Source organism: Cavia porcellus, unplaced genomic scaffold (assembly GCF_034190915.1).
Source record: "Cavia porcellus strain 051 isolate PalLab524CR breed Dunkin Hartley unplaced genomic scaffold, mCavPor4.1 scaffold_1, whole genome shotgun sequence".
In the NCBI taxonomy this organism is placed as follows: Eukaryota; Metazoa; Chordata; class Mammalia; order Rodentia; family Caviidae; genus Cavia; species Cavia porcellus.
Window position 1 is genome coordinate 113,894,481 of NW_026947484.1, and position 23,555 is coordinate 113,918,035.

General features: G+C 34.1%; 1 protein-coding gene across 7 annotated transcripts in view; it reads left to right on the plus strand.

The window, feature by feature from the left end:
• Window positions 1-23,555, plus strand: part of Btbd8 (BTB domain containing 8) — a 110,808-nt gene that overhangs the window by 49,128 nt on the left and 38,125 nt on the right. For 5 of the 7 annotated variants that reach the window (XM_013143015.3, XM_063254203.1, XM_003478934.5 and 2 more), the window contains 4 exons: window positions 16,319-16,399; window positions 17,794-17,890; window positions 19,960-20,048; window positions 20,418-20,520. In XM_013143015.3, coding sequence (XP_012998469.1) covers window positions 16,319-16,399; window positions 17,794-17,890; window positions 19,960-20,048; window positions 20,418-20,520 — 370 coding nt within the window. Of the gene's footprint in view, window positions 1-6; window positions 5,359-14,042; window positions 14,098-16,318; window positions 16,400-17,793; window positions 17,891-19,959; window positions 20,049-20,417; window positions 20,521-23,555 lie in introns of those variants that run through there. The other 2 variants (XM_063254208.1, XM_063254206.1) reach the window with 2 other exon arrangements.

Here is a 23,555-nt window from a genome sequence, read left to right on the forward strand (position 1 = left end):
TGATTATAAATAATACTCCATACAGAGCACTTTCTGATTTCATGTTCAGGGAAATGTTTCATGTGTAGAAGAATTCAACAAAGTACATTTTCTGAAATAAGAGGTATTAGAAAGCAGACAGTAGCATAGACAGTGTATTAATATGCTCAAAATTCTGTAACAAAATACCCAAACTGGGTGGCTTAAATAATAGGAGCCATTTTTTTCAATTCTGGGGACAGAAAGACCAAGAGCAAGGTGTCAGTATGGCTGGTGTCTGGCCACCATGGCTGGTGGTCCCCTTAGGTTACAAACAGCTACTTTCACACAGTATGCTCCTGTGACTTTGTCTCTGTGTGTGTATTCCAAGAGAGAGCTCAATGGGTCTCATATAAGGACCCTAATCCTGTCCAAACTAGTCTCCACGCCATGACCTCATTTAAACTTTATTACTTCTTTAAAGGTCCCACCTCCAAACATAGTCATGGGCTTCACTATATTAGTTTGAGGAGACACATTCAGTCCATAACAAGTAGTTTCTGATTATGGAAGATTTTAAATGCCAGACTAAAGGGTTTTATTATCTTGTGAGTAAAAAGTATATAGAGATGAATCTATTGGTGAGATTTTATCATTAGACATTTTTAAAATTTTCAATCCATTCTTACTAGAACTGAATTTAGTAAACATTAAAATAAAATAATAACACTAGTTTAACTCTGAATGCATTTTTTTTGTATTCATTAAAATGACATAATTCTGAGTAGTGAAACAAATGTCAAAAGAATTGTATGATTAAGGGATCTTAATACTCAGCAGAAAAATAATTTATAGAGAACACACATCTTTGATTTTTTCCTGGAGGAAATCTTAGTTTTTTGTAGATTAATATAATATATTATATTGTACATATAATATACATCTCTGTTCCTCTGTCCTGAGTGGTAATAATGCCTGACAAAAATATTTTATATTTTATTTCTTTCCCATGTACTATCTCCCTTAATATTTAGAATCAATCCTTGAGATAGAGAAGATATATTTACATATTGCAGGTAACTAAAATAAAGTCAGAAATGTCAAATGTTTTCCCCAGTACAAAAAATGCTTATGCTGAATATCATCACACTTATAGATTACTTAATAGTTCATTCCATGATATTCGTTGAAGAAATTAGAATGTTTCTCACTGACATGTACTCCTAAACTAGCTCAGAATACTTTTTCTATTGTTTAAACTAGTGATTCTCAAGTTTTACCTCAGAGAACCCCCATAGCACCCCTAAATTTCCTGATAGGCATCTTAGGAAACATGTGGCATGGAACTGGGATTTGAGAGGAAATCCATTTGGAAATGGATGCCCCTTCAAATTTTGTCCCTTTTACCTAGATCAAGATGATCTCTAAGTTTAGCTGTAAGAATAAAGGCAAGGGAAGTTTCTTTTTCTCATTCTTTCTGAATCCCCATTCATGAACTGATCAAATTAAACTTCCATGCATCCAAACTTTTATTTATTTTTTAATTGGAAAACATTATTGTATTTATTGAGCTTCAGTTTGTGATTTTACATATGATATTCCTATACATAATCTCTGCCTTTTGATTAAATTACTTGTTTTATGCACATTTAATGTTTTTATTGGTATAGTTGGACTTATATGTGCTTCTGTACTTCTTGTTTTATATATGTCTCATCATACCCAGACTTTTAAATATGAGATCTGCTTAGTAGGAGGAGGTCAGCGAATAAGAAATAGTGGCATCAAGTAATACCTTTTTTTTGTAGCTCTTACCTTTTTCTGTATTTTATTAGTACATGTTTTCAGTGCATAATGAGTACACTTACTGTAGGGGATTGGTGCACGTACATAACACATCTCAATTTTTTTCTCCTTCCCTCCATTCCCTTTTATTTTGCTAGTACTTACCATTTATTTGTAAAACTTTACAAAGGTAATTATCATATATACAATTTGAAAAGCAGACTAATAAGCCAAAGATCTTATAAAATATGTAAGACAGGTACACTAAGTCAGGATACACTTTTAGATACATTGTGCTGGATTACAATGCCTGTTTTCCTCTTTCTCTGTTTGCCTCATATCTTTTGTTTCATGCTTGATATGTATTTGTTTGAGTTTCTTTTGTTTTCCTGATATATGAATTTACTGCTATGAAATTCCCTCTTAGGATGGCTTTCATTGTGTCCCATAGGTTCTGGTATGTCATACTGGCGTTGATTATAGAAACTAATTTCTTCTTTAATTGAGTCTGTGACTCATTGATTATTCAAGATAATATTATTTAATTTCCATGTGCTTGCATAGTTTCTGTGCTGTCTTTTGCCATTGATTTTCTGGTTTCAGTGCACTGTGATCTGATAATATGAATGGGATAATTTCAATTATTTTGCATTTTCTTAAACTTGCTTTATGGTTTGTATATAATCTGTTTTGGATAAAGTCTCATGTGCTGCTGAGAAGCATATGTATTCTGTTGTTGTTGGGTGGAACACTGTAGATATCTGTTAAGTCCATTTATTCAAAGATAACTTCAACTCTGATATTCCTTTGTTGATTTTTTAATTTAGTTGATCTGTTCTTTTGCAAAAGTGGGGTATTGAAATTCCCTATTACAATTATATTGGTGTTTATCTGATTTTTTATATCTATTATAAAGCTGGGTACACCTGTATTTGGTGTGTGTGTGTTTTGTTTCAAGCATTGAACTCAAGACCTCCTGCTTGTCAGGCAAGCCCTGTGCCACTGGACTGTATTCCTTGACCCCGTGTGTTTATAATTGTTAGCTCTTCTGGTGAATTGTTCCCTTAACCAGATTGTAGTGACATTCTTTGTCTCTTCTGATCAGTTTTAGCTAGAAATCCATTTTATCTGAAATTAGGGTAGCAACTTCTGCTTTTATCAAGGTTCCTGTTGCATAGAATACTGTTTTATATACTTTGGTTTTTAATCTATATTTTTTAAAATTTAGCTGTGTTTCTTGTGTGTTGCATATTGTTGGGTTTTCTTTCTTCATCCATTCTGCCAGTCCATCTCTTTTAATTGGGGAATTGAGATCATTCACAATGAGAGTTATTACTGGCAGGTACTGACTTATTTCTGTCTTTGTATTATTTTTCCTTTTGCTTGATTTCCTCATTTTATCCCCTCTTGCCTAGGTGCTCATCCTACCAAATATATTGATTCTTTTGGACTTACTGGTATTGTTGACTTTATTTTCAGATATCCTTGAGAATCTTATAATACTGAATGGTCATAAATTTATTGAGATCATGAATTTATAAATTGGGATGAGTTTATTGAAGTGCTCCTTGTCCTGAAAATACCATATTTCTTCAGTTTTAAAGATTTGCAGGATATATGTCAATTGGAAGTTGTTCATTTTTAAGGCTTGAAACACTTCTCTCTAAGCCCTCCTAGCCTTAAAGGTTTATGTAGAGGAGTTGGCTGTGATTCTAGTGGTTACCTTTGTATGTGATTTGTTGCCTTTCTCGTAACAGCTTTTAAGATTTTGTCCCTGTGATGGACTTCTGGAATGTGGTGTGTAGAAGTTCACTTTTGGTCATGGCTATTTGGTGTTCTATAAACCTCATTTATCTGTAGGTTGATTTCTTCCCCTATTTTTGGGGAATTTTCTGCCATTATTTCTGTGAATGGGTTTTTATGTCATTTTTGTTGTCTTCTGATTTTTCACTTACTCCAATTATTCTTAGATTAGTCTCCTTTACATCACCTAGAGTTGTTAGATCTAGTTTTCATTTTCTTTTGCTGTTTTTATGATGTCTTTGAGTAGTTGGACTTTGATGACATCGTTGACTTCTGGTTCTGAAACTGTATCCTCATATTTGTCCATATAGTCTCTTGGATTTCTGATGAAACTTTTTCATGGATACTAATTCTTTGGCAAACTGGTCATTAATGTTTTGTATTATTTTATTATATAGGTAACTTAGTTTTTATTAGTGTTTTCTGAGAGCTCTTACATCTTTTTGGTTACTACTTTTCCTGAGTTGTATCTTCTCTAATTCCACCAAGTCTCTTTTTGGCCTATTTTCTAACTTTCTCTTTTGAGTAATTCAGGTGTGTAACTTATACTCCTTGAATTGAATTCAGGGGAGTTAGAGGCATTTTGGAGACCCATTTTGTTGTCTTTTCTTTCCATGTTTCTGTTGGTTTTTTGGTTGAGCTTTTGGATGCTTGTAGTCTAAAGTTTGTTGGTTGTAGTATTGTGGAAAACAGAACAAACATAGGAAAAAACAGTACTGAGGAAGTTTAGGAGGCAGTTTATTACACTAGCGAGTTTCTGACTAAGATCTCTCCCGGAGAGCCAGAGCCCAACCTGAGGGCGTTTTGGAGCTTTTATAGGGAGATCAATCAGGAGGTACAAAGGCAGATTCAGTGCATTATGACTGGAAGGTCTGGTGGCATTTTGAGTTGCTAAGGGAGTTTAAACATTTTTGGTTACATTGTAAGGCCACCAGCTGTGGATTAAACAGAGAAAGAAATGTCCCATTACATTTTAAATTGCATTTAAAAGGTCCTTAGACAAGCTTTACACAAAGGAAGGAATGTTTTATTATCAGGTTGGTCTGGACATGTCCACTTGATCTTGGCAGGCTTTTATTTAAAATTCTAAATTCCCTTTCAGTGGACAACTAAAGAGACCTCTTTAGTTGTTTTTCAGTGGTATACTTTGGGAATGACTAACTGTAATTCTTTGTGCCACAGCTCCAAGATTCAACCACCTTGGTTATTTTGAGAAAGGAAGATACAGTCTAGTTAGCCCAGCAACCAAGTTCTCTGGGAACATATTCTCATATTGCGAATATCACAAAGGCAATCTTGAGTGTTGGCTTACAGAGAAACACTGACAATTGTGTGACCCTGTTAATATCAAACAAAACAATTACAGTGGTAATGTCCATGACAAATTAGATATTAACAATACTGTAAGAACCAGTTATGTACGACTGTTGTTGTCAGAGTTTACAAAGGCGAAGATTTAGTACAGCACACATAATTTATAGGACTATTATATAATATTCACCCAAACAGTCAAATGCAAAAGAGTGCAGGAGATCTGTCACACACTAGAGACCCAAAGAATCTAGCTGAGGGCCTGAATCCCATGGCAGTGTCTTACACGAGTCGAGCTAAAGACCTAGAGCCCATGGCAATGACCTCCATAGTCCAACTGGAGCCTAGAACCCACAACAGTGTCTCATGCAAGTCTATCAAGGATCTACATGGGGAAGGCCCAAAGATCAGTAGTAGAAGCTAGAAAGTCTGCACCAGTGGGATCCAGATCTGTGCCAGCAGCCTGAAGACTCTGCATTGAAGCCAGGAATCAATGTTCAGGTAAGGACCAGAGAGCCCCCAAAGTGAATGCAGCCATTCTCTGTGACAGCGAGGTCCCAAGATCCTCCAAGATAATGATAATGGCTGAGTTCACATCAGAAAAACCAGTAAGACAAGCTTCTTCAGGAGAATGAACAGCACACTATCTTCCCCTCCAGTTCTCTTTTTATAATATTGGCAGAAATCCTCAGCCAATATTATACCCAGCACCACACCCAGCTGGGTATTACAAGTTAACTGTTAGTTAAACAACCACAACCACTCTGAATTCTAGAGAAGGGACCAGCCATGATGTAAATGTTAAGGCAACCCCGGAATTGGCTTACAGCTAATATGTGCTAAATGCATCTGCTATATCTCTCTTTATGGTAGAAAAGAATTCACAGTAATTTTACAAAGTTAACTATCAAAAGATTGATAAAGTTTTATGACTATGCTATTAAAGATTTATAGTTTGAGCATAAGGGAATAAAAACCAAAAATGTTAAAACTTTAATTCTTGTGATATAAGAAGGAGAAGAAAGAAGTGGTACAAAGAATCTTATTGGGGAGCAGAAAGATGACTGCAGAATTAGGCAAAGGTAGAACAAAAAACTGACAAGAATAGAAGATAAAAGAAAAAATGAGAAAAGAAAGAAGAGTGAAAATAAGAGAGAAGCATTAAGGGGAAAACATTTAAAAGATAGGAGAGGGGAAAATAGAGAAAAGAATAAAAAGAGAAGCAAGGTTGAAGGACAAAGGAAGATTACCTGAGCACTAAGAAATTACTGAAGATGACTGGAGGGAAGGAAAGAAGAAGAAGGAGAAGAAGGGGGGGGGGACGGGGAGAGACTAAAAAAATGCTTATACTTACATAAAGCACAAATAATTTTTAAAAACAACAAGTAAACTAAAAAAAAAAGTTAAAAAAGAAGAAAGAAAAATTTCTCTGTGATTTCAAGCCTCCTGAGGTTATCTTCCAGAATCTACTACTTTGTGGCAGTATTAAATTTAAGATATGTGCCTGCTCTCACTAGTAGACAAAGGAGGTAGTCAGAGCCCAGATCCTTGCTAGATAATCATCAGCAAGCTGCCAGTAAGATTAGAGTGGGACATTCAAATCCACAGAAATTGCTAAACCTAGTCTCTGGATGTGGAGTTGGAGTCTGGGTCATTTAGCATACAACACTCTGGATGTCTCTTGCTTGTCTGAACAGGGCTCCCTGACCACACATGTTTAGCTTGGCTGTCTCCTATAAATGTAGGAATATAACACTGGGAGCTCTGAGATGAAGCCAGCCTATGGCTGCTCAGAGTCCTGAGTTCTGTCCTCCCTAAAGTGACATCTGACCAAGCAGTCTCGGGATATGGCAAATCTTGGGCTATAGTTACTCACCAGTTGTTGTAGCACGTAGGATCCACTGGTCCCTTCCACTGGTGTTTCTCCCTGAAGGCCTCTGGAGCCACCGGTAAGTGTGTAGATTTCACTATAGTGTGTAGATTTCACTGTATGTGTATAGATTTGTTCTTTCTCTCTCATGAGCCACAAGCCAGGAACTAAGTAGAATATGCAAATTTCCCTCTCCTTTTTCTGCACTGTGTTCAATGTATCTGTAGGTGCCAATTTTCCCATCAGATCTTTCCTAAGTTCCAGAGATTAACCTCCCTTCTTCTTCTTCTCCCTGCACATTCCTCGCCCCCGCATTTGTTATTTTACAGTATCTGGATTTCAAATCTTGGAGAGGCTGTTTAGTGCTCTTTCATCCTCCCAGAAATCCCTCTTTATAGTCTTACCATAATCTTTCATTGTTAATTTATAATGAAGTAAATAGATAAATATTTCCCCTTATAACTTAACTACTGCAAACTTCAGTACCTTGTTAAAGGTAAGCTAAATAGAAGTAGCTAAATTAGTTTTAAAAGTATCGTCCAAATAAGCAAGTAATATATTGTAATAGTGCCATCCATGACTTGGTTCACCATCTTAGAGTATTTTCCCTTCACTTCTTTTATGTTAAAGCAAACCTTACTGTATGATCATACCTAAAATTCCTGTATTGACAGTAGAGGCTCACTACTAATGGATCTACTCCTAGCACTAAGGCACTGGAAATGAAATTCCTTTTCTTCTCCCTTTCTAGTACTGGGGATTGAACCTAGGGTCTTCAAATTTATTTCTAGCCAGTTGATTGATTGATTAACTGTTTTGAGACAAGATCTCACTGAGCTGCTAAATTGCCTAGGTTGGGCTACATTCATGATCCTCCTTCTATCTCAGCCTCTTAGAGTGTTGGGATTACAGGCCCATACCACTACACCCAGCTGATACATTTCTTTTTGGAGTCAACTTTTTAAATCTAACTTGATAAAGTTTCATAATATTAAAATGAAAAGTAAAACTATCTCCTGATGGTTATGTCTATACCCTTTATCATTGTCACCACAATGCTATGTGTTTTTCTTTTTCCTGTGGTATCACATATCAAACTAAGTGTTTCAAATTGCTAACTAAAAATTTATTAGTATTATGGCATATAAAGCTGCTGGAAGGCTCAAGCAATTGAGGAATTTTACTTTTCAAAAAACTACATATTTGATTACATCCCAGAGGGCAGACCAACTGGAGGACAGTGAGTCTGCACTCTGTGCTGCTTCATTACATCCTGGAGGGCAGACTGAGTGGAAGAGAGTGAGTCCAAGCTCTGCACCCCTCTATTACATCCAGGAAGGCAGGCCACCTGGAGGGAAGTGAGTCCATACTCGTGCCCCTCCATTTCATCCAAGAGGGCAGTCTGTGTGGAAGAGTTTGAGATCCAGGCCTCACCCATTGCATTCCAGTGGCAGGCAGCTAGAAGAGTCTAAGACCAATGCGAACTCCAAGACCCAGGACAACAGCCTGGCACACAGACACACACACATCTCTGGAGGGTAAGTAATCAGTGAGGCCAGTAACATGGAAGCAACTGAAGCATCAGTGATGACAAGCAGTTGGAAGAACCCCACCAAAAAAAGACGAATTTCAATCCTCACATCCAGAGGCTAAGATTAGGTCCACATTCAGCACATTCTGGGATGAAAAATGGACATTATCACAGAACTGTAAACACCAAGAGAATAAGCTGAACATAGATGCCCTGTGAGCCTGCCAACTGCCATCAGGGACCAGTAGCCAGCACCAGTGGGGAGACCAGCCAGCCAAGCTCCTGCTCACCTCCTACCATCAGAGGAGCCTCCATATAGTTGCATGTATCTACAAAAGCCAGCCCAGCAGCACCCCCCAGGAACCTAGGATAAGGGAAACCCAGGTACCTGAGCCATTCCCTTACACTGTGGATAGACAACCAATGCAGGAAGTGTCTGGGACTCCACAATCAGCTTGTTGGGAGGAGACCAAGAGAATTTCAAGATGGAGCAAAAGGCAATCTCAGACCTCCAGCCCACACAGAACAATTCACGGAGACATAGTCATGGAAGAAAATGGAAGTCACATACCTGAAATTTCTGAGAAGATAGCAACTGAAGTAAAGAAACAACTTCATGAGACTGTAAAAGTAATCAGATCAGAGATAATTTCTCAGGTAAAAGAAGAAACCACAAACAATGGAAGAATTGCTGAGTATATCTGAAGAAGACATAGTAAAAAAGAGAAGCATAGGAAAATGAGGGAAACAATACAGGAAAGAACTACAATATGTGAAACAGATTCAAAGAGCTAGCTAGGCAATTAAAAAGTTGATTGAAAGAGACTGAAGATAGACTTTCAGACTTTGAAGACAGGACTGCAGCTAATGATCATGAAAGGAAAGATTTCTTAAAAGTACCAGAATATAACAATTCAGTGGATGCAAGGTGATATGAAGAAAAATAATTTAAGAATGATAGATGTCAGCCAAAAAGCAGGGGTCAATACATATGACATTAAAATTCTATTTGTAGTCGTAGTAGCAGAAAACTTCCCAAGTATGGGAAAAAGACCTGACATACAGATAAGTGAAGCGTATAGAACTCCAACCAGCCATAACCAAAATAAATCTATACCCAGACATACAATAATCAAGCTCCCAGAAATTCAGCATAAGAACAGGCTATTAAAGGATGTTAGAAAAAAGAGATAGATCGCTTATAAAGGAAAACCCATCAGAATCATGGCAGACTTCTCAACACAAACCATCAGTCAAGAAGAGCTTAGATGAAGTGTCTCAAGTCTTAAAAGAAAACAACTTCCAACCCAGATCGATATATAAAACTATCTTTGAAAATGGAGAAATAAGGTACTTTCATGATAAAAAACAACTGAAGGAATTCATGACCACCAAACTAACCCTACAAAGAGTGCTGAAGGATATTCTAGAGAGAAATAAAGATGACTGTGGTTCTAGGAACAATAGCAGAGGTCAGGCAATTGAACAGAAGAGAAAAGTTGAGGACTAGTGGCAGGAGAATAGTATGGTAGAGATGAGTCAGTGCATGTTGATTATAACTATGAATGTAGATGGCTTCAACTTAACAATAAAAAAAAAAAACCCACAGGCAGAGTTGGTCAAGAGATAGAATCCATCAATATCCTGTATACAAGAAACACATTGGACTCAAAAGAAAATTCATGGACTGAAGGTCAGAGAAGACAAGGCATTGATCCTTATGATGGAGACCTAGAAAAAAGCAGGGGTAGCTTACCCATCAACCACAGAATGGATGGGAAAGATATGGTATTTTTATACAATGGAAAGCTACTCAGCTATAAAGAAGGATAGCCATGAATCTCTTGTAGATAAATAGATGCAACTTGAGATCATGCTTATGAATGAAATGGTTTGGACTCGCATGGGTGAACATTATGTTGTCTCCCTAGCATAAAAAACTGAAGGAGTTGGGGCTGCGGATTTAGCTCAGCGGCATAAGCACCTGCCTCACAAGCAGGCAGTCGTGAGTTCAATCCCCGGTACCAATAAAAAAGAAAAAGACAAAAAAAACCAAAAAAAAAACCTGAAGGAGTTAGTGGGATCCAAAATATATAATAGATACTGTGAAAGTGAAAGGAGAGGGAATTACTAAGAAGGGAAGATGGTAGCCATTGTTAATTTATTGCCTTGCTTTGAAGTCCTATATTGCTTTTATTGTTTTGTTTTAATTGGTTTTATTCTGTTTTGTTTTGTTAGATTCTGTTATGTCTGATGGTATGGTCAACTATTTTGAAGTTAACAAAATATTTTCTGGTAGCTAATTGCTGATTTCCTTAGTTATCTTGCTTTGAAGTCTTGTATCACTTTCATTGTTTTGTTTTGATTGGTTTTATTCTGTTTTGTTTGATTTTATTATGTTTTATGGTATTGGCAACTATTTTGAAGATACCATGAGGCATTATGATTGCCATTGTTGATTTCTTATGTTGTTGTGAAGTCTTATACCGCTCTCATTGTTTTCTTTTGCTTTGATTGGCTTTATTGTTTCATTTTGTTTGGTTTTATTCTCTTAAAAATAAAATTTTTAAATTTTAGGAACTTTTATAACAATATGATTTATAAAGCAAATTTCATTTTCTCATCAACATGTTATAAATATAAGTAGATGTTTCTATGGAGAACGTGGTCTAGTAGATTATGAGCTTTGGTGTCCTTACAGGAAGCCCTATAAGGATAGCCCTAATTTAATACAGGACTTACATTTCCTGAGCTTCCTAAATTTGAAAGGATTATGTGCAATACAGCGAGGAAAAAACTCCTGGCATAGTGCTGGTACATAGTATGTAGTGCTCATTAATGTTTGTCCTTTTAATTTTCTAAATTGCATTGTTCTCATTTTTCTAAAGAGAAAAAAGGTCAAGTAAATAACCATTGCCAGTACCAGGACAGCAGTACTGCTTTGCATTATTAGCAGCTTCTTTTGGAACTACATAGCTGTTACTATGAAGAATGTTTTTATATATATGAAATCCTTTCTGTCCTTACAGAAGCATTACGTTTTTAATATTTATAACTCAGAGATACAATGTATACAATATTTTTCAAGAGGTACAGCTTTCAATAAATTAAGGTGGGAATGTTGGAGTTCTATAATCATAGTTCCACCCATGCCAAAGAGTTGGGAAGCAGAAAGCTATAAATAGGAGGAAGATATCCTTTTTTAGTGAGAGAAAAGAAATTTTTTTTCACATACTAGAGTGGAAAAATTGAGCTGCAATTGATACTTCTATAAAGGAACTCTGTGTATTTCTATTGTCATAAGTAAAAGTCCTACAGTGGTGGCATGAATGTTGGAGCATAAATTTAGATTTTCTCTTCTCAGATGATTTCTAGGTTTGTTCCAAACCTTTAGGATGATCTTTTGACATTTAAATCATATGTCTCTTCTGACTGAAATATTCTCATGTTATAATATGACAGTGTAAATTAAGCCCAAACTCTTGTTGGTCTTTTCTCCACCCAGCTTATTCCTTAGGGCTTTTGCATTTGTTATTCCTTCTGCGTAAGAGCTTTTCCACGTAGTACTTTTCCATGGCTGATGGCTTCTCATGCTTGAAATCTGAGATCAAGTGTCGCCTTACCATATTACCACATCTACAGTAGCTATACTCCAAGTTCAGTTGCTCTCTTTTATTATCCTATTGCCTTCATGGCATTTTTGATTATCCAAATTACTTTCTTTATATATTTGTTTACTTATTTATTGTTTGTGTACTCCTCCTAGAATATAAGCCCCTTGTAGTCCCAAGGTCTAGAATAGAACTCAACAGTGAATATGAATGCATGGACAAACAATAGAATAAACCAATGAAGGAGTTCCTATGTTACTTTAGCCTATACACTTAGGAACCTGAAACATTAGAAGGCATGGTGATTTTATAGAATCAAGTGCATGATTGATTTCTGGTCTTATATCCTTGTTCTGTTAGTTGTTCTTGTTTTAAACTCTGAGTACAAGTAATGTTTTCATCTCCTACAGCATTTAGTTGTAATATTGCTTTAATTCTTTCCATTTAAACTATGGACTGCTGGAGTAATTTGTCTATGACAATTGATCATGTCTTTATAAATACTTTCTGTAAAAATATAAATTATTTACAACATTATAACAAGAGTGCAGCTTAGTAAAACATTTGTTCAAACAGCAGGAAAATAGTTTCTTGCTGTTTTTATAGCTATCATATATTGATACATAGGCTCAAATGTCTAGATTTTGCTGCTTATTTTAATAAAAAAGACCCCTTTTTATTTAGTCCTCACCTTTTGCTTAAACATGTCAGGTTTTAAATAATTCTTTCAATGTAATAGCCAATTCTCATTAACATTGATAAGAATGTCTTGAGAAATCTGAGGAAAGAAGTATTAAATAGCATACATTCTAGTAATTATTCTAGTAGTGTAGATTAACATACCACAAATAATATGGCTTCATTATTCTGAGATTAAATCTTTTTGTATCCATAATATATAAATGAGACTATCCATAGTATGTAAAAGACACTATTCAGATATTTCCATTTTTTCCTAAGTAATAAAAATAGAATTTTTATTTATCAGAAACATACTTATCTATAGTACAGGCCAGTGATATTTATTAAATTAATATTTAAATACTTTCAACTCAGTGTTCCTGTGAAGGTTCAGGAGGAAGATCTGAGTTCTTCTGTGTCTAATAAGCTAGTCATTAAATGCTCCTCAAACACTTACTGAGTATACATTACTTAAGGTCATAGACTTGAAGTAAACACCTGTCTGAGCCTTGTCCTCTGGAACTCCATTTCTTTTCTTCTTACCTTTTTCATTTTGTTCCTTTAGATTAGGTAGATATTAGGCACTATGCTTGATGATCTTTGAGGGTCTTACCAGCACTGTCTCATCAAGATTCTACTATAGAAATCCAGTTATACAGCTCAATGCAAGCTCAAGGTTCACAGTTTGATTGCCATTACAAAAAAAAAAAAAAAAAAAAAAAAGATATTACTGCAGAGTTCCAGTATTATACAGGGAAAAGAAATTCTTTTTTTTTTTTTTTTATTTAAGAGGAAAAAGAGAAAAACACAAAACAAGACAAAGCGGTGTAAGGGTACACGTAATACAGAACTACAAAAAAAAAAAAACATAACAGTAAGAAATCACCTGTTAGTAGATTACATATTATCATCTTGAAAATAGTTGCTCAAATCACAGTATCAAAGAATACAAGGTGGACATTCAAACAGGGAGACTGCAAACAGCTGTGTTCAATAATCCAAAAACATTGATATAGTCAGCTATTTAACACCCCTAAACACACTTGCTGTTATATCCGGGAAAAGAAATTCTTCTGTCCTGCGAGTATTGAATCAATTGTGACGTTTTCCTGGTACTAGAGATGCAAAGTTAAATAGGATGGGAGTCTAGAAAGAGACAAATACATAAAGACATGGCAAGACACTTTGATAAGTATATTAATGAAAGTAAATGTAGAATAATGCTTAAGAGACCAGATTTTGAAATGATTCTTTTTTAAATTCTAGTGGATTACTAGCCATTTGACTGTGGACAAGTTATTTAATTTCATTTTTTAAGTGTATAAAAGAGGTTAATAATAGTACCTATACTGTTGAGTTGTTATGATGATTAAATGAGCCAGTAACACTGAAAGAGTATATTAGCTTAGAGACTGTCTCACTATGATTCCTCAATAAATGTTAATTATTGTTTGTAACATTGAAGTTTTTGTTTTTGTTTCTGCTGTGACAGCATTAAGGAAACAGGCAGAAGTAAGGAGCCACCTATGTTGTGCCTGAAAGACGAAGTAAGTGTAGAGAGAGAGCATTTTAAGAACAGTGAACAGTATTGCTAAGGCATGAATATATAAGGAATTACGTTGTTTAAGTGTAGAAAATGAGTATATTCATTTATCTTGGGACAGCTAGTAGAGAAGGAGAAATAGAGGTCAAATATAAAGTATTAGACCAAGCTAAAGAATTTAGAATTTTTTCCCCTATGGGCTTTGGAAAATAGATGAAGAGTTAGAAGTAGGATTTGTTCTTTAGCAAAGTTGTTCAAATAACAATGTGAGAATGCAACCAGAAAATTTTAAGATGGAACTGTATGTGAGAGGATATGTCATAGTTCAGATGGGATAAAATGAATGAGTAAACCAAGGCAGTGAGAAGGGAATTAGAGAGAAGAGGCTGAACTCAAGAAATTCCTGAGGATGTAATGACACAGTATAATAAGGGAGAGGAGAAGATGAAATCTCAAGTCCAGACTTAGGTATCTAAGTGAATAATGTTTGTGTCAGTTTTCAGGAGGGCTTAATAAATAGCATACATATTTCCTTCCTGTTCAGAATAAAACAAAACAACAAATAAAGTAAGAAAATAATTCCTTTATTATTCATAATCACTGTTAAAACAGTTGAATGAATTTTGTTGGAAGATCTAGAGTTGGTTTGCTTATTGAATCCATTTAAATCAACCCATGTAAGAAATCTTAAGGCATAACAGATATACTGTCCCTCCCCATCACTTCTCACTGATTCAGCAGGAAAGAAGAAACCAAATTACCTTTCATTTTGAGTTCAGTCAATGATTGCTTTTTACCAGCCCAACAAATTGTTCCCCTTGGTACAGAGGAATAGAGAGTAGAATAAGATGCAAGTTACCTTATGACAGTGTTGTCAACAGAATAGAAATAACAGAAGACTGAGTTTGGAGTGGGGAGGAAGAAGGAGATGACTTAGTTTTTTCTCCTGCTAATTATACAGTTTTATGGGCTAAATTACAAAGAAAAAAGGTTATTTTGGTTGATAGGTCTTTTCCAAGGTTGATGGTTCTCATCTGATGATGGTTTTCCTATTGATGACAGAAGCCCAGGGTGATGCATGGTACGATTTAGTGAGATATAGGGAGCACTCAAGAGACATAACCAAACTGGATTCTGTATTGGAGCCTCTCTGAAGATAATTCATTAATCCATTATCACATGAATAGGTTAATCCATATATGAGGTAGAGCCCTAATCCTTTCTTAAAGGTCCTACCTTTTAATGTCTTATAATAAGGATTAGATTTCAGAATCAGTTTTGGAGAGAGCAAACTATATTCAAACCATAAGAGAAGTCACAAATTTAGAATTTAAGATATAGTAGTCACTCTAAATACTCTATCACTCTAAAATATTTCCTAAGTTGTCTTTACCTTTTCATAGTATAATGAGACATTAACCCAGTTAGAATCACTGATAACTATTACAATTCAAGAAATGCCTACAGCACAAGATTGGATAGTAATCAAAATACATGCATTGAACACCCCAAAAATGTGAAACTAAGGGGCAGAGGATGATCAAAGTATATAGTGTTCCAAAATAAAATGCATTAATTCATGTAAGGCAGGTGTACTAATAAAAAATGATGTGAGACAAAAGGAAATATATACAGAATAACAATAATATTTCTAGTAAATGCAGTTGTTATTAAAATACAGTTGCTATTAAAACCAGAAGCTGTTTTTTTCCTTTTTGCAGTGCTGGTAATCAAACCTAAGGCTTCATACATACTAGTACTTACCAGTATCTCTAATGAATCAGAGATTAGATAATGACCTCTAAAGTCTCCTCAACTCTAAAAGTCTGTAAAAGAAGATGCTTGGGGGCTGGAGATTTAGCTCTCAAAGGCATAAGCGCCTGCCTTGCAAGCAGGCAGTCGTGAGTTCAATCCCTGGTACCGATAAAAAGGAAAAAGACAAAAAAAAAAAAAAGAAGATGCTCGATAAATAATCAATGATTTGATAATACACTAATAATGTCTTATAATTCATGCAGAAATCCACAGGCTTGCTTCATTTTAATGATATATATGTGTATATATATATTATATATATGTGTATATATATAATATATATATATATGGGTGATGTTTAAACATATAAATTAGAACTTTTCTTTGGCTTAAAGTTTTGTGAAACTACAAAGTATATCACTAATATTAAACTTAATTTTTCTGAATTTGAGTTTTGTTTTATTTTGCAGTATAAAGCATATAGAAATGAATGTTATGATGCATTTTATCTATGGAGGAACTTTGGATTTTCCAGACAAAACTAATGTTGGGTATGTATTACTTTTTAATATGTTTAAATAGAAAATCTTAATATTTTACATGTTTTGCTTTGATGTGCTGCCATGTCAATGAAGTAGGAGCAATCCTTAAATTTTCTGACCTATTATGTTGTCTCTTGAGTATGTTTAAGGAATATCTAAAAACAATGTTACCTTATTTAGAATAAAACCTGATATAGTAACTCATAGTAATAAGATTACGAAAACTTTTCATTAGGCTTAAATTGTTAGAATCTTTTTCTTTCTTTTCTACCCTCTCCCTTTCCTTTCTTTCTTTTGCAAATTTAGGGTTGAATCCAGAGCCTCACCCACAATACACAAGCAGTCTCCCACTGAGCTATTTCATCAGCCCTTTTTTTGTTTTCTTTTTTTTTCTTTTGCTTTTTTTTTTTTTCCTTTGAGATAGGATCTGTCAAATTAAAAAAAAAAAGAGAGAGAGAGATAGGATCTGTCTAAATTGCTCAGACTGGACTCAGTTTTGCAGTCCATTAACCAATATTTTCTCTAAAGTTGAGTATTATTTTACTACTTTGTTTTTAAATTTTAGAGTTTTTTAAAACATGAAAAGAAAAACCTTAAAACTTATTTAAAGAATATGACAGTATCCTAAAAATCAGTAATTACATTATTCTTAGAGGTTATATAGTGAAATACAATTTAAGCTTATAAAATTCTACTAGACAGTGAAATTCTCTCTTGTTCTCCTTTTCCAGATGTCTTCCCTTTTCTTTATATTCTAACATGAGTCAAATGAAACATCCTTTCAATTTTAGTAATTCATAGAAATTCTTTTAATTTCAAAATGAATAAATATTTTTCGGGGGAACATAATTGTAGATCGCAGGGATTAAGTTTTAAAGTTTCTTCTCCCTGGCAACCTACATGAATTTTTATTATGCTTTCAAGGCTTGTTTTCTATGTACCTAAAGTATGTATAGGTAATTGAAAATACTAGCCTAATGAAAAAAAACCTGCTTGCTGATTGGATGCTGTCTCTAATCTTAGAGTCATTTGTAGATATTTTTGATATGGTAAGCATCAATGAATTCCCTCCCAAACTCTTACTAATTTCTTGGAAAGATTTATGTAACATGTATAGCCTTCAAAGCAGTTTCCTGGAATTTGTTTTGTATTTCACTGAGCGTATAAGGGAAATTTGAAACATCTCCAAATTTACTTTTTTGTTATTCCTGAGCCAGTGCTTTTCAACTTTTGCCTATGTCCTTTTCATGATCCATAAAGAGTGTTTATGATGTTAAATACAATGTTAGGATTATAATTCAGATTCTTTTTTTCTGAACAGACTATAGATTATCAAGAAATTACTGTATTATGCTTTGGATTTTTAAATTTGGGAATTAACAGTACATCTATTTTTATTTTAGTCAGATACTCAGTATTGCTGATATGTATGGACTAGAAGGTTTAAAAGAAGTAGCAATCTACATTTTAAGAAGAGATTACTGTAATTTCTTTCAGAAGGTAATTATTGAGTCTCAGAAATCTTTACCTAGTGGTTGAAGTCACTCTTATTACCTATTAGATTGTTCACTTTGGTAGTAATAGTGTTTTAAATGTTAAAAATATTAAATCAGTTTAACTAGTAGGAGCCCTTAAAAAAAACCACACATGGACAAAGGGCACCAGCATCTGAATTAGAGCAAGGTCAAGCACAAATCCCTAGCACCATCTTATTATCCACTTAATTACGTAAGATGATCATAAGCATCTGTGCCCTGTTGCATAGAATTAAATCCAGAAAATGCAAGTGCTGGAGACTTGAACTTACTATGAAGCCCAGGTGGCCTCAAATTCAATAGATGTCAAATGAAATAGGTGTTAAAACTATATTAAACTTCAATAATAAAACCAGAAAGTTATGGAATCTGCTTATAATGTCATTAAGAGATGATAAAGGTGAAAATTTGAAATAGCTTACTTAAAAGAATTAGTTGGGGAGAAAAATTTTATATTAGTATCTCCTTTAAGATGAAACTCTTTCAATAAACCAATTGTATCTTTCTAATACTGTAAATGTTTTGTGAGTAGTTCTTGTACCATTACCTCTATTTTTTGATGTGTCCATGAATATGTAGGTTACCTGCAGTATCTTGGTTTTACTTTTAACAATTATTTAATTTTTAAAATTATTTTTTATGTCTGATGGGTTATGCTGCTGAGCTAAATCCCCAGCTCAGTAATACTGTTTTATAATTCAGTGTATTGGTCATATCTTATAGTGGGCATACCAAATGCTTCTGTCTGATTGACGATTATAACTGGGGTTTATTTTGGGAGAAAGGCTTACAGTCATCCTGAAAAATCATACTAGTGCTTATTTCCTGGTTGGGCATTATCTGGGAGGAAGTACAGTAGTAATATTTATGCTTCATGAAGCAGATTAGACTATAAAGTTGTACTGGAAAGCGAGATGCCAGAAGTTATCATACTACTTTTACTTATAAAAATATTTAAGCTAAAAAAGTTAGAATAAAAATTATGTGTATTGTAGCAGCTAAAAGATCTCAAATGCCATTCTAAAAAACTAAAAGTTACCTGAGATACTTGATTTAAAATAATAACAGAATTTTTAAAAATTTTTGGGAGCAATTATAGGTTTACAGCAAAATTTATAAGGTCCAGAGATATCCCATATATACACTACCTCCACACTTGCATAATCTCTCTATTATCAAAATCCCTTACTAGAGTGGTACATTTGATACAATTGATGAACATACTTTGACACATAATTATAACCCAAAGTCTGTAGTTTACATTGGGGTTCACTGTGCATGTTGTATATCTCATGAGTTTGGAGAGAGGTATAATGGTGTGAATCCATCATGATAGTATCATAAAAAGTCATCCCAATGTCCTAAAAATTCTTTCTTTTCTTTACCCCCTGGAAATCACTAATCATATTACTGCCCCCATAGTTTTGGGATTTTTTTTAAGATTGTTATACAGCTGGAACCATATATGTATTATATAGCATTTTCAAATTGGCTTCTCATTAATATTAACTTAGTAATATTCAAGTTTCTTCCATGTCTTTTCATGGCTTAAAAACTCTACTCTTTTTAGTGCTGAATATTTCCTTGCAAGGCTATACTATACTTTACTTATGCATTCACAGAAAGACATTTTAGTTGCTTCCAAATTTTGACCATTATGAATAAAAATGCTATAAAAAAATCTGTATGCAGATTTTTGAGTGCCAAAGTGTGTTTAAGAAACAAAACTTTGGACCCAGGGATATAGCTCAGCAGCACAGTACCTACCTGGCAATCATTCAGTAGGTTATGAGTTTGATTCCTGGTACCAAAAAAAAAAAGAGACAAAATTTAGGACATTGACTAGAGCACGTACTGGAAGAAATTAACTTTAGATAAAGAACTGTGAGACATTTTAAAACTCATTGATATTTAAATTTTATATATTTATTTCATAGTTTAGGCATCTAAATTAGATTTTCTTTATAAGCCAAATACTTTTAATGCCTTTGGTAATTGAAAAAGAATAAATGTGGTGCTTTCTATCAATTTTAGCCTGTTCCCAGAACGCTGACATCTGTAGTAGAATGCCTACTTATTGCACATTCCGTGGGAGTGGAAAATCTTTTTGATGACTGCATGAAGTAAGTTATCTTAAGTAGTGCTACTATTATTAATTTAAGGATTTTGTTCTTTTATTCTGCTAATTTTGTGGCTATTTTAGAGTCACACACAGTATAAGTAGCTTAGTTGTACCAATTGAGTAGAAATATTGATTTAGATATTATCAATTTATTTTAGCTGAACCACAGTTAAGTTAAAATCATTGTCCAATGGATTTAAGTCATATGTTTATAGAAAAGGAAATATAATTAAATCTACCTTAGAGCTCATAAAATTAACAGTCAGGGTTAGTTAAATATATATATATATTTATATAATTGAAAACAAAAATGCTTTTATAATAAAAAATAATATCATCTCTCTGACTTGGAATTCTTTGATTTTAATAGGTGGATTGTAATGCATTTTGCAAGATTTTGGTCTGAGAGAAGTTTTGCAAATGTACCTCCTGACATTCAGAAAAATTGTCTTCATATGTTGATCCAGTCTTTAGTGAGTATTATAACCTACATACTCTGGTTTGTATGTGCCATCAAAAATTTATTTAGTTTTGAATAGTAATTTCAATGATTTAAATGTATATGGAGTATTATTATTATATGTATATGGAGTATTAGTATTATTATCATAAAAGTAAGATGAGAAAATTCTGGATAACCCATAATCAATTCTGAGAGCCTAGTCTTAAACTTATACTCATCTGAAACTCCTAACAATCAATTTCATCAGTCAGGTTTCAGTCAGAAGATAAAACTGCGAGGAGGTATATGGTGGTTGTCCAGAGATGGTAGTTGTCCATTGGCTTAGCAAAGCAGACTAAGCAATATGTGGACATAGCACTGAAACTTCTCAATGGTGCAATTCTCCAAGAGATTCAGCCAGCTGCTTGGTGCCAGGTAGATTATATTAGATTTACTTCTATTATGGAAAGCCAATACTATGTTTTCACTGTAACAGACATTGCTATGTATATAAATTTTCCTCTGTAGTCATAATGATTCTGCTAAAACTGGGATTCATGATTTACAGAATATATTAGTCATCATCCTGGTATTCTACACAGTATCACAATGATTAAGGAACTCGCTTCATAGCAAGTAAAGTACAGTAGTGGGCCCATGCTCATAGAATTCACTGGATTTATGAACTTCCTTATTGTCCTGAAGCAGTTGACTTACTAGAATGGAAAGGCAACCTTTTAATGACCCAGAAACAGTCCTAACTAGGTGGCAATTCCTGTGGTCTTGGGCCAGTATACCATAGGATATGATATGTGCACAATTCCATTTTTTATTTAAAGTGATACTTCTCCCACAGTCACAGTTTATGGGTCCAAAAGTCAAGGTGTGGAAATGGGAATGGTTCCATGCAAAATTATTCCTACTACTCTATTAGCAAAATTTTTGCATCCTTTCTTGCAGCTTTGGGCTCTGCTAGTCTAGACGTATTAGTTTCAAAAAGAATGCTTCCCTCTAGGGACCCAATGATTCCACTGAATTGAAAGTTTGAGATTGCCTTCCTCTGGCCAATTTGGGTTATCTGGGAGAAGTTTCGCAAATGTACCTCCCAACATTCAGGAAAGTTCATAGGCAAAGAAGGGAAATTACTAATAGATTGAGCCTGGATTTTAAGGGAGTATTGAGTTGCTACTATACAGTGAGTAGAAGGGAAAACAGCTGAAATGCATTATTCCCAGGTTCTATGACTACAATCAGTAAAAAACAAAAAACTATAACAAATCTAATTTAGATAGTGTTGATAATGAAAGTTTGGACCACTGTACCAGATAAGGAACTATAAACAATGGAAATACTTGCTGAGGACAAAGGGAATATGGAATGGGTAGTGGAAGAAAATAGTTATAATAACAACTATGAAAATATACTAGTTACAGAAATGAGTGCTGTAGAAGTTATGATATGTAGTATTCATTTCCCTTTTTATATTAACATATTCATCTATATGTTAACTAAATATTTGTTTTTCTCCCACTGTCTCCTTCCTCTACTATCTAAGACACATTAATAATCATTAACTTTAATCTATGTTTAAGTTACAAGATCAGGGAAAACTGAATCAGTTTGAAGAAGAATGAGTATCAACAAAAATAAAAAATAACCGTAGCTTCTCTTTTAAGAAGAAGTTAGCATGTTTGTTGCATAGAAGTTAGTTGTGTCATTTTAGGCAAGTCACATAACTCTTACTGTCTCCATTTGGGATTTATTACAGTTTATAGATGTATGCAGGGTGCTGAGTTGACAAGGGATTGACTGTATTCGCCTAATATCATGTTAGCATGAACTGTACTTCCTAGAATTTTCATCTGTGCGTATTTCCAGTTAGACTGGCCACAAAAAAAAAAAAAAAAAAAAAAAAAAGCCAGTTTAGTGGGAGTTTTGTAGAGTAGAAGTAGTTAGAGCAGGTACTTTTTACTTTTTACATGGTGGAGTATATCAGTGCATCTTGTTGACATGGAACAGCAGTCAAGCCTGCAACTGTTCCATTTTGCCCTGTACCTTGCTTTAGCTTCTTAGTCCTGAACTGGGTCTGTATTTACCTGTATAATAAAAGACTCATACCCATCTCACCCAGGTTAGAGACTGAAACTGATGTGAATTAATTGTTGGGGTTTCCAGCTAGTGCTTTGGGTGTCAAGTTGGTCTCTTCTAAACTGCTTGTCCTGTGAACTTCAAACTATATAAAGGGCTGTTTAGCTGTATCTCACAATTGTTTAAGGTCAAGTCTCTGTAACAATTTCATATACACACACACCCACCAATACCTCTAAGTGGTTCCTTTTTTTCTGATTGAACCCTAAATGATAATATCGGATTGAGTTACATAGAAGATACATCTAGATCTAGGAAAATAAATATAGGGTATTAGTTCATTAAGTGCCACTTTGAATAATAAATCTAAATCTTCATTTATGCTACTAAAGGATGGTTTTACTTTACTTACAAATTTAAATTTGAAATAACCAGAAAAATGAAAGAATAAGGAGTCTTCTTTTTCTCTTTTTTAAAATAGTTACAAACTGATCTTTTGTAATATTTTTAATATTACAAATTTAAAATGTTATTTTAATATTACAAATTGATAATGTTATTTTTAAAAATAAGAATTGTAAATTGTGTTACATTTTTACACTAAAAAAATAAAGGACTTTGTAGTTTGAATATGTACTGTTTTTACAGTAGTTTCCTTGTCATTGAATAGTCTTGGTTCATAAAGGCATTGCCACAGTTCTTTTTTTTTGGTCTTTTTGAGATACGATATCTTTATGCAATTCAGGCTGACCCTTAGCTCACTTTATTACCCAAGCTGGTCTCAAAATCACAGTGAGCCTTCTGCCTCAGTCTCTGCCTAAGTGCTCGGATTACAGGCATGTGCAATTATGTCTGATTGCCCCAGTTCTAATTTAGTGCAGTAGAAGTATTATTTACTACTTGTAGTAGTACCCATATGTAGTGGAATTTTGTTCAAACCATTACAGTTCAAATACTTTCATGTGTGAAATAAGATAA